Raw genomic sequence first — 12,852 nt, 5'->3', positions numbered from 1 at the left:
TCTACCTCTTCGAGGTGATGGTAAGATCTGCGTATACTTTATCCTCTCCTGACCTCACAATACAAAAAAAAAATAAAAAAATAAGGTAAGCATGGGGGTTGAAACTGCTATTCACGAAGGCTATAAGTCTTTATTATTATGTCAACAATCAGCGGAGGTTTCAACCTGTACAGATTGCAGCTTTAACCTCCACAATTACTGGGCATATCATTCTTATAAATGTAAGGTAAGACTACATTTCAATATACTTAGGACATGTTTGGCTCTACATATTTCAAGGAGTTTTTGCAAAAAAAAAAATTGATAAAATATGTTTGGCCATATAATTTGTTATTATTTGAAAAATATTTTAAATTTCCTGAAACTAGACAAAACTTGTTTGCGGATAAAAGTCTATTATTCAAAAGTTTTTAAAAATTTAAATTTTACCACAAATTTTATATTTTATAAAAATACTCCATCATTTATTAACCCCAACTAATATCTATTTGCCAACCAAACTCATTAATAAACTCCGTTATTTGACTCAAATATGTAATAGCACTTGCTAAGCAATGTAAATAGAAAAATGAATTCTTTTTGGTGAGTTGAGAAAACTACGATAACCCCTACATTGATGTGTGAAATTATTTACAAGCAGATTGGAGCTAATAATTTATGAGTCTAATTTTTATCACAACCCTATTCATTATAAAATAATAGTACAAAGTTATGAATAATTCTAATATATAGATTTTAGAACTTATGTCTATAACTAATATTTTTTAAAAGGTTAAATATTTTCTCCAAAAACTTCACCAAAAATGTCAAAAATATTTTAAAATCTAGTTACAATAGCTTAATGCATCATAAAAGAAATATACTTATAGTTGATGTTTACATCATACTATGATTATGTGATAAATTAAGGTGGGAGTATGTACTACAATTGTTGAGAAATAAAAGTACATGCAAAATAAATGCTATTATGTATTTATCCATTCAATATAAATATCGAATATTAATGAATATCATGTTTCATTACCTTGTTGATTAGATAAAATGACAATAATTTTTTTTTTTATATTTGACAGTAACTTTAAAACAGTCGCTGCTAAATATGTCTTTAATACGTAATTTTTGTTGTCAAAAATACTAACACTTTTGATCTCTGTCAAATATTTGAGAATTTTTTGAAGAAATTATTGTAAATTTATTCTCAAATATTTACTTATGCTAGATTACATCCAAGTAGGACCATTTATTCAATAATACTAATTTGTTGTATTCTTATTGGACCACACCTAAAAATGTTGATACGATAAAAGTGCCTTTGTTATTTTGTGAAAGAAAATACAATTTCAATTGGACAATTAGAAAGATATCGACGTATGCAAAAGTTAGGTTAGTACGACCTTTAACTTGTAAAAATTAATTTATATTTATTATAAAAATGTAAAATAAAATTATGTGTAATATTTATACATAACATGGTTCGATTCTTATTGGACCACACCTAAAAATGTTGATATGAAAAAAGTGTCTTAGTTATTTTCTAAAAGAAAATATAATTTCAATTGAACCATTAGGATGATATCGACATATGCAAAAATAAGGTTAGTACGACCTTTAACTTGTAAAAATGAATTTATATTTATTATAAAAATGTAAAATAAAACTATGTGTAATATATAGACATAACGTGGTTTGATTCTTACCACACCTAAAAATGTTGATATGAAAAAAGTATCTTAGTTATTTTGCCAAAGAAAATACAATTTCAATTGGACCATTCGGAAGATATCGACATATGCAGGAATAAGGTTACGTTACTTTAACTTGTAAAATTAAATTTATATTTATTATAAAAATATAAAATAAAACTATGTGTAATATTTAGACGTAATGTGGTCCGATCTTTTTCAAAACAACGTTCATAACAAGAGTGGTGTGAAGTAAGGCATATGAAATGTTAATTCTCATTTGAAAAACTTACTCACGCCAATAAATGCACGATATGTATTTGAGTATATACACTCAAGACTTAATTAAGTTAACTATGTATATTTATATTTTATTAAATACTTAATCACAATAAATTTAAGTTAAATTTGTATAGATCTTAAAGCAAGTAAATATTTATCGGAATGAAAAAAATAATTATGGTATTCACAAGACAACCACTAGATAAAAGAATTATTTTTCTAGTCTACAAACTATATAATTATGTCATTTTCGTACATTAAAAAACGTGGAAAAATCATGACTAATAGTCCACTAGGACGATGTTGATGTATGAAAGAATAAGACTTTTCGTTACTTAATCATTACAAAATTACAAGTTTTAATTTGCAAGAATACAAAATAACATATAATATAAAGACACGTCATAATGTAGTCCGATTCTTTCTTTGGACCAGATCACAATATGGAAGCATTGATTTATCAGATTTGAGTAATTTATGGACATAATGTATTTTTGACGTCTTCTTGAACCCAACTCATAACAGAAAGAAAACTGTGCAAAGTATCAATCAAGCAAATTTAAATAATATTGAGAAAAACTTAATTAAATTTTGTGAATATAAAAAATTTTCATTACAATACTAAATATTAAGTTGAAGAGTTAATTATCACTTCACTTTTTTTTATATTTAAAATATATTTTTTAAAATTTTCTATAAGAATAAACAAATATTATAAGGCTTTGTCTTAGAAATTTTGAATTTGATGTAGAAATTATAACATGAAATTTCTTCACATTTTGTGCATATAAAGAAGTTCTATTACAAAACAGAAACAGATGAAGAGTTAATTATTGCGTCATTTTATTATATCTCATTTTAAAAAAAAAAATTCTCCAAGACTAAAATCAATACTATAGATGTCTTTGTCTTAAAAAACTGAATTTATTATAAAAATTCTGATATGATTTTCCTTCACGATATGTGCATATAAAGAATTATGATTGCAATGTTGAATATGATGAGTAGTTAATTCTTGTTTCATTTTTATATTCAAAATTACTTTTTAATTTCTTTGATGTACGAAACAATACTACATGAATTTATTTTAAGTTTTGAATTTGTATGGACCTTCTAATAATATCAAATTTTGAATTTGTCTCTAAAGGTCACTATTATTAAAAATGGACAGATCAAAACATGTCTTATTTATGTAAGAAAATATAAATTCTATTGGACCACTAATAAGATACACACCTATACATATGTATATATATACAAATATAATATGGTCCGATTCTTTCTTTGGACCAGATCATAATATAGGAGCTTCGTGAAGCATCAAAGGATGAATTTTATTTCTCAAAAAATTTACTCGTGCACCAAGGTAGAATTTTTAGTTATTAATTTACACTAGTTAATGAATAAAAGGGTATCGAGAAAGTCGATATTATGAATTCGTTAGTTTAACATAAACATGATACTTTGAAGTCTGAAGTATATATTATCAATTAACATTACTGTAACACTCCACTTAGGATAAAGAGTCCCACATCGGTAAAACACAGGAAAGATCTTGGATGTATAAATAAACAACCCTTTTACTATAGTGGTGTATTTAGTGTCGTGCGGGTTGAGTCTAGAGCGGACAATATCACTAGTGAGTTAGGCTGTTACAAATAGTATGATCAGAGCCACTTTTGTGTCAGCCTTATCAGTGTGGGTCAGACAAACCTCAATCCTGAGCCCAAGCAAATCCCATTCGGTAGGACAAACATCGGTGTGGGTCAGGCAAACCTCAATCCTGAATCTAAGCAAATCCCATTCAGTAGGACAAACCTTATCGAGGATGCTGAGTCCATAATAAGGGGTGTATGTAACACCCCAACTTAGGATAATGAATCCCACATGGTAAAATACAAAAGAGATGTTGGATATATAAGTAAACAGATCTTTCACTCTAATAACGCGTTTTAAAGTTGTACAATCTTGAACCCATAACAGACAATATCACTAGTGGGATGGATGTTTTAATTAGTTAACGAATAAAAGTGAAGGTAAAAGTTAAAGTCATCATTATAAATTTATAAGTGATATAAACGTAATATTTTAGACTTTGAAGGTTACTTTTTCAAGAAATGTACGACTCCTATTCAAATTCAGATAGGATAATCTATCCATGTGCATTGATTTGTCAGGTTTGGATAATATATAGACATAATGTGTGTTTGACGTGTTTTTGAACCCAACTCATAATGGAAAGAAAATTGTGTGAAGTATCAAACAAACAAATTTAATTATTATTGAGAAAAACTTATTTACATTTTGTAAATGTAAAGAATTTCCATCACAATAGTAATTATTAAGATGAAGAGTTAATTATCACTTAATTTTTTAATATTCAATATATGTTTAAAAAAATTCTCTAAGAATAAACAAATACTATATGTCTTTGTCTTAGCAATTTGAATTTGATATAGAAATTATAACACGAAATTTCTTCACATTTTGTGCATATAAAGAAGTTCTATTGCAATACAGAAAAAGACGAAGAACTAATTATTGCTTCATTTTTTTATATCTCTTTTCTTTTAAAATAAAATTCTCTAAGACTAATTAATATATGTAATTGTATTATATAAATCTCAATGCAAGTAAATATTTATCTAAATAAAAAATAATTATTTCACTCACAAGCCAAACCACTAGACGGAAAAACCTAGTTTCCTAGTACTCTACAAACTTCTAAAAAATATGTCATTTTCTTACATTAAAAATGTGGAAAAATCATGATTAATGGTTCACTATGAAGATGTTTGTATGAAAGGGAAAGAGTTGTTACTCAATCATTATAAGATTACAAATTTAAGATTGTAAAAATACAAAATAAAATCACATATAATACAAAGACACGTCACATGTGATTCGATTCTTCTTTAAACCTATATCAGAAAAGAAACTTTTGTGACATACCAATCAAATAATTTCTAATTTTCATTGAAAAAAATTTAGTCACATCAATAATTTTTGACAAATCATACTAATATATTGTGTATAGTTGATAGATTAAGGTGAAAGCATGTTATTGTAAATTAACATTATGCATTCATTAGTTTAATATAAACATGATATTTGGTATTTTTACAGTCACAAAGGACGAATTTAGAAGTCTAATTACGAATTTATATGAATTATTTAACTTTTATCTCGATCCTCTGTAATTACTAATAAATCGATAAGCTATTTATAAATATTTGACTTTGAACTGAATAATTATTGTAATGTTAACTTGAAATTGTTGTAAAAACTCACAAATATCAAACTTTGAATCTATTACTGAAGGTTACTATTGTAAAAAATGAACATAAAAAAGTGTGTCCTATTTATATAAGAAAATACAAATTCAATTGGTCCACTAGTAAGATGTACACCTGTAATGTAATATATATATATATATATATATATATATATATATATATATATATATATATATATTTTATTATTTTTATATTCAAAAGTATTTTTTTAATCTTTTGATATACGAAATAATACTACATGAATTTATCTTTAAGGTCTGAATTTGTATAGACCTTCTAATAATATATGTGTATGTATAAATATAAGGTGGTCCGATTCTTTCTTTGGAGATCACAATATGGGAGCATTGATTTGTCAAATTTGAGTAATTTATGGACATAATGTGTGTTTGACGTTTTCTTAAACCCAGCTGATAACAGAAAGGGAACCGTGCAAAGTATCAATCAAATAAATTTAATTAATATTGAAAAAAACTTATTTAAATTTTGTGAATATAAAAAATTTTCATTACAATATTAATTATTAAGATGAAGAGTTAGTTATCACTTATTTTTTTATATTTAATATATTTTTTAAGAAATTCTCTAAGAATAAACAAATATTATATGGCTTTGTCTTAGAAATTTGAATTTGAAATAGAAATTCTAACATGAAGTTTCTTCACATTTTGTGCATATAAAGAAGTTCTATTACAATACAGAAAAAGATGAAGAGTTAATTATTGCTTCATTTTATTATATCTCTTTTTTAAAATAAAAATAAATAAATTCTCTAAGACTACAATCAATACTATATATGTCTTTATCTTGAAAATTTGGATTTATTATAGAAATTCTGACATGATATTCTTTCACGATATGTGCATATAAAGAATACTGATTGCAATGTTTAATATGATGAGTAGTTAATTATTGTTTCATTTTTATATTCAAAAGTATTTTTTAAATTTCTTTGATATACAAAACAATACTACATGAATTTAACTTTAAGTTTTGAATTTGTATAGACTTTCTAATAATATCAAATCTTGAATTTGTCTCTAAGGGTCACTATTATAAAAAAAAATGGATAGAACAAAACGTGTCTTATTTATGTAAGAAAATACAAATTCTATTGGTCCACTAAGAAGATACACACCTATACAATTTGTATATATGTACAAATACAATGTGGTCCGATTCTTTCTTTAGATCAGATCACAATTAGGAGCTTCGTGAAGCATCAAAGGATGAATTTTATTTTTCAAAAAATTTACTCGCACTTGATATATATTTGCATCAAAGTCATATTATATACATATTATGATTAGGTGATGAACTGAGGTAGAAGTATATATTATTTATTAACTTAGTTAATGAATAAAAGTGTATTGTGAAAGTCCGATATTATGAATTTGTTAGTTTAATATAAACATGATATTTTGAGATTCTGCAATTTTAAAGGTCTCTATTATAAGAAATGAACGTCTTGTAATCAAATTCAAATAAGATCATTTACTGCTAGATGTTGATTTATTAAAATTTGTGTAATATATGAAAAGTGTTGTGGTCTGAACCTTCATTTGGACTTACACGATATTGCACCTATTATTTTCTTCAAGTCATATCAATATATTGTCAGTAGGTAATAAATTATGTCTGAAGTATGTATTATCAATTATGATTAATTAACGAATAAAAATGCCTGTAAAAATTAAAGTCATTATTATGAATTTATATAAGTAAAAAAAAAATTATTATGAATCTATAAGCGATATTAGCATAATATTTAAGGACTTTGGAGGTTACTTTTACAAGAAAATGGACGATTCCCGTTCAAATTCAAACAGGACAATCTATGAGCGATATAAGCATAATATTTGTTGGATTTCAGTAATATATAGACATAAGGTGTTTTCGACGTCTTCTTTAACCTAGCTCATGATAACAAGTGGAAAATTATGTAAAGTTTCAACCAAATAAATTTAATTATTATTAAGAAAAATTTATTGACTTGTGAATGTAAAGAAGTTCATTACAATACTAATTATTAAGATGAAGAGTTAATTATCGCTTTATTTTTCTATATTCAAAATAATTTTAAAAAATTTAAAAATAAACAATATACTATATGTCTTTGTCTTAGAAATTTTAATTTATAATTAGAAATTAATTATAACATGATATTTCTTCACATTATTTTTGCATGTAAATAGTTCTATGACAATACTAAAAAAGATGAAAAGGTTAAATAATACTTCATTTTTATATTATTTTACAAAATCTTTTTTGTAAGATTAAGCAATACTGTATGTCTTTATTTTGAAAGTTTGGATTTAATATAGAAATTGTGACATGATATTCCTTCACATTATGTGCATAAAATTTGAGTAACGTGGAATCCCTCTTAACTAAGTAATTCATTAAAATCATAGCACACTTAGAGATATAGGCGGAGCTATAAATCATTTATTACGTATATAATATAGTAGATGATAAACTTTCTTGATGAAAATTTCTCCCCCGTCACTAAATAATAGGTAAACACTGATTATTTAATGATGTAAGATGGATTAAATTCTCTTTGGTATTTCAAACTTGCAAAAAAGTATATTGGAATGTATCACAAATATACACCATTTAAGACAAAGGGGTGGTCCTATAAATATATCCCACTTTGTAAATGTTGTTCCAAGGTACAAAATTTAATTTTTTACACTTTGATCAAGTGGGTGTTACTAGCTAAATATACTCATGAACTATCAAAAATTAATTAATTAAATTTTATACCCCTTATAATACTTTTACTCTAAATAGCTTTACACTTTTGATTCAAATTTATTCGTCCCACTATACTTTTGCGGTCTCTCTATTACCATCCGTTATGATCGGACAGAATAAGCAAACCACAAGCAAAAAGAAAAATAAGATGAACACACACAGATTTACGTGGAAATTCTTGACAGAAAAAACCACGGGTAGAGAAATTTCACTATAATGGATGGAGAATACAATGAGGAGAATGACGTATTTTTTGAACGTCCAAAATGACCCACTAAACACACTTATATAACATGTGCATAAAAATAAATCCTAAGCCCAAAAACATACAGGTCCCTGCACTACCACCACAGATCCCATGAAAAATCACAAACATGTGTCGCACCGCGAACTTTTGAGGACCGGATCAACAAAATTCGGGTCACAAACTCTAACACCATCCATCTCCACCATCACAACTAGCATTACCGCCAGCTACATATTCTTCAATCACTATCGTCGACATTACAGGTTGCCATCATCACACTAGTCATTTCAGTACTAACCACTTTCACTATTACAATTATCACCATCACTGGTACTAACCACTAACACCAATCAGGCCATTACCGTCCACCATCATCACTATATATATAAATTATCTCCACCATCACTGGCGGACATAAATATTTTAATTTTTTTTATCACATAATAAATTTATTTTATTAAATTTATATTTTGGTAATAGTTAATTACTTTCTTATTTAAATTGTATCTTTTTTTATTTTATGCTTATTAATACATAAATTATGCACAACCACATGTTGAAGAAGAAATTCATGTAACACCCCAACTTAGGATAAAGAGTCGGCAATACAAAGGAGAGATGCTGGGTATATAAGTAAGTCTTACTCCACCGTAACACGTTTTAAAGCCGTGCAGATTTAGGCCTAGAGCGGACAATATCACAAGTAAGTTGGACCGTTACAAATGGTATCAGAGTTACTCTTGTGTCAGTCTTGTCGAAGTGAGTCAGAGTTTAAATTGAGTTTAGGCACGAGTATATAAGTAAACAAGCATTTCAGTCTAGTGACGCGTTTTGAAGTTGTGCGAGCCTGGGTCCAAAGCGAACAATATCACTAGTAGGTTGGGCCGTTAGAATTGGTATCAGAGTCATTACTGTGTCAGCCTTGTCGGTGTGGACCAGAGTTCAAACTAACTTTGGTAAATCCCGCTAAGCGAGGCAAACGTCAGTCCTGAGTCTAGGAAAATCCCATTCGGTGGGGGCAAACCTCAAACTTAGGATAAGGAGTCCCACATCAGCAAAACACAGGAGCGAGAGATGCTGAGCATATAAGTAAGCAAAACTTACTCCCTAGTGATGCATTTTAAAGCCATGCGGGTATAGATCTAAAGAGGACAATATCACTAGTAGGCTAAGTCATTACAAATTAAAACTCCTAATTATTCAATGTTCAAATTTAGAGACAACATCTTAATCATTGACGTTTTACTCAAAGAAAATAAATGAGGCCCTTCATTTTTTTTTTTAACCCTCTATAGAGGCTCCCATCCTTTTTTTTATAAATCCCTTGATGACTCGAACTCGCGATCTTTATGTGAGAGTTGTCTACCATTCGAACAACTTCCTCCAAGTCTTTTACCAAAAAAAAAAAAAACTTCCTCTAGTAGATAACAAATGAGACCTAAGAAAGAGAAGCCCCTTAAAAAATTTCTTATAAATCTCCCACTTCATTTGCTTCATCAATCAATCTCCACACACAAAAACACAAACACACACAAAACATGAAGAAACTTTCCTTCCTTCTTCTTCCCATTTTGCTACTTGTAATAATTTCTCATGTTCACTCCCAGCTACCTTCTCGAGCACCAGTCAACTGGTATGTGCTTCAATGGCCACCAACTTACTGTATCCAACTGAATAATGAAAACCCGCCAGGCAGGTGCATAGAACCAATTCTTGAACATAATTTCACACTCCATGGCCTTTGGCCAGCAGATGCAAATGGATACACAATTAGTTGTACGGATTCAGTAACTGTAAATTGGAACCAGCTGGTAAATATATACGTATAAATATATAATATATAATTATGAGTCAATTGCTTCCTCTATTTCATTTTACTTCACCCTGGTTGACTTGACATACTTTTGATGTATTTTATTAAATTAACCTCATTAATGATGATTTGAAATTCTAAATTTGGCTTTTAATTATTACTTTCTTTTCTGGACTACAGATTCCACCAATCGAAAGTGAACTTAATAAATTCTGGCCAAATCTTAGAGAAGGCCTACCCAAATGGAGCTTATGGAAGAATGAGTATAACAAACATGGAGTATGTGGGGGTTTAGCAGCAAAAGAGTACTTTGATGCAGCTATAAGTATCAATAAGAAGATTACATTGGGAAACTTGTTCAATTACTTGAAAACAAGTGGTATTATTGCGTGTGATAGCTTGGCTTTTACTAAAGATCAAATTATTACCGCTGTCCAGAAGGTGTTTTCGTCTCCGCTTCATGTTTACCTCAGGTGTCCTTCAACTGGCAAAAACGCCACTCATGGTTACTTGAATGAGGTTGTCCTGTGCACTGATTTGGTTAAGGGCCAATATAATTTCATTTCATGCCCTCAACCAGCTACTCCACAAACTTGTGACAAATTTCAGTGGCTAATGCTCCCTCATCCACAACCTCAAAGGTAAATTATATTAAAGATTTAATATATTGCTTAGTTACAAAACTTATTTGCATCCAATTACATACTTATGCTCCCTCCTCCAAAAGCTAAAATGGTAATTAAATCTCTTTTGAGATACAAATTGAAATAGTGAGGTATATACATATATATATATATATGAAGGAGAACTTTGGAGTAACTGGTGAAGTTGTTGCTATGTGATCAGGAGGTCACGTAGCAGAAATGCAAGGTAAGACTGCATGCAATACACCCTTGTGGTGGGGCCCTTCCCCGGACACCGCGCATAGCGATAACTTTAGTGCATGGGTTGTACTTCATATATATATATATATATATATATATATATATATGAGTATAGAAACTTGTTCGAAATATATAAATGTGTTATTCTTTATGAAAGAGATTGATTATATACTAGTTCTTTTTTCTACAATAAGCATTGATTTTACCTTTTTTTCATTTCTGTGTAGCACAAAAGCAGCACAAAGATTTGAGGAAGAAATAGATGAGACATCTCCTGAGCTTGAACAATCATGGGCTAAATATGCATTTAGCATCTAGATTAATGAAAAAAGACAGTCCGATACATTATCGATATTACTATGCACAGAGTTTGAGAAAGTATCGGATGAGAAGCAATTAATATTAATGCTTGGCTTAAAATAAATAAAAAGAGGGGAATGGAATATGATGTAACTGATGACGTGTAAGCATGATGCTCACTCACAGTGTAAAAATAAATTTCTATTATCTTAAATAAAAGTTTTATCCTACTCTCTTTTCAGAATTGGATCAATTACGTTTATTTAAATGTAATAATAAAATAGTTTTATTTATCAAAACAAATATATGTTTTATTATAACATACGTTGATGTGCCTCGTAATGTGATGGTTTAAATCTGCCTTCAATGTTGGGTTATGCAGATGTTAAAATAAATTGTGACAAGTATTTTCAAGCTAGAACTTAAGTTTTAACAAATATATAAATTAGTAATATAAAGAAAATGTTAAAATTTGCCCCCATATATATTATCCAAAAAATTGAACAATGTTATCGTTCGTTAAATATTTGTTCTAGTCTTATTTTCGCGGTTAGAAAAAATCTTGATTTGCCTATATATATATATATACCAATATTGTAAAAAAAAAAAGTTTCTATCAATGAACTTTGATTTAACCAACGTATTACAAAGGCTTAATACATAAATGTGTGAATTAACTTGGCTTCAATATTCATCAATGTCCTCCAACTTTGAGTGTGCACAAGTAAACATTTAAATTTATATAAAGTTACCAGTAGACACATGCGCATGCGTCCTATGTGACATCCTACGCGACCAACTCATGTCCTACATGACGTCTTATATGTATTATGCCACTTAAAACTCATATGTCTATTTGTTCAACTATGTACAAAATTTAAGTGTCTACTTATACACATAAAAAATTAGAGGTCATGAATGTGAACTGAAGCCAAATTAAAGGTCAAGGGTTTTCTCGGGCCTATTCATATGGAGCCTAATTAACGTAATTCTATGATACCGTGGAGCTTCGGGGCTCTTTGGTTCAGCTAGCTAGGTACACAGTTTCGGAATCTATACGTGAATCAAGATCGATAAAAGGAAATTTTACAATCATCGACTCAAACCCATTGTCGAATTTTACTCAGTGAAATATGAAGGTACTTATGACAAACGGGTCAATTTGATCTTTCACAATAAAGCGATAGGCGAAACTGGCATGATATCTTATGTCTATTATAAAAATCAAAATGTTTCACACATATATTGTCAAAGTCAACTAATGTTGATGCAAACTTGGCTAGCACCCCAATGTCGATGTCACACCCCTTTTTACGTACTCTAAAAAGATTTACATTTTAAGTTCGAAAGGGTTTTATTATTTAAGTGACAAGAAATGAAAATTTATTTCGGAAAAGGATTATTTACATTTTTTTTACTCAGAGTCGCCACTTGGCATAATCTGGTGTGCCAAGTCACCATTGGAAAGTCCTTTTCAAAAACCATTTGACTCTTTAAACTGGTTTGCGAACAGAGACTCCGGCTAAGGAATTCTGTTGACCGGGGGAAGGTGTTAGGCACCCCTCGATCCCGTGGTTGAACCACGGGA

At 28.8% G+C, this 12,852-nt stretch overlaps 1 protein-coding gene across 1 annotated transcript; it reads left to right on the top strand.

Annotated features, from left to right (window-relative positions):
* Positions 1-9,659: 9,659 nt before the first annotated feature.
* On the top strand, positions 9,660-11,494 carry LOC107877516 (ribonuclease S-7). Its single transcript, XM_016724179.2, has 3 exons — positions 9,660-10,078; positions 10,261-10,721; positions 11,192-11,494. The coding sequence occupies exons 1-3, from the start codon at positions 9,806-9,808 to the stop codon at positions 11,280-11,282; spliced, it is 825 nt and encodes a 274-aa protein (XP_016579665.2). The 5' UTR covers positions 9,660-9,805; the 3' UTR covers positions 11,283-11,494.
* Positions 11,495-12,852: the final 1,358 nt, after the last annotated feature.

The sequence above is a fragment of the Capsicum annuum genome, chromosome 7, assembly GCF_002878395.1.
Source record: "Capsicum annuum cultivar UCD-10X-F1 chromosome 7, UCD10Xv1.1, whole genome shotgun sequence".
Classification (NCBI taxonomy): domain Eukaryota; kingdom Viridiplantae; phylum Streptophyta; class Magnoliopsida; order Solanales; family Solanaceae; genus Capsicum; species Capsicum annuum.
Note: the sequence above shows the minus strand (reverse complement) of the source record. Positions and strands in the feature narration are given on the sequence as shown.

Coding starts and splice junctions, on each gene's coding strand:
- LOC107877516 (XM_016724179.2), top strand. CDS start 9,806: ATGAAGAAACTTTCCTTCCTTCTTCTTCCCATTTTGCTACTTGTAATA. Junction 10,079..10,260: donor CTGTAAATTGGAACCAGCTG/GTAAATATATAC, acceptor TCTGGACTACAG/ATTCCACCAATCGAAAGTGA. Junction 10,722..11,191: donor CCTCATCCACAACCTCAAAG/GTAAATTATATT, acceptor ATTTCTGTGTAG/CACAAAAGCAGCACAAAGAT.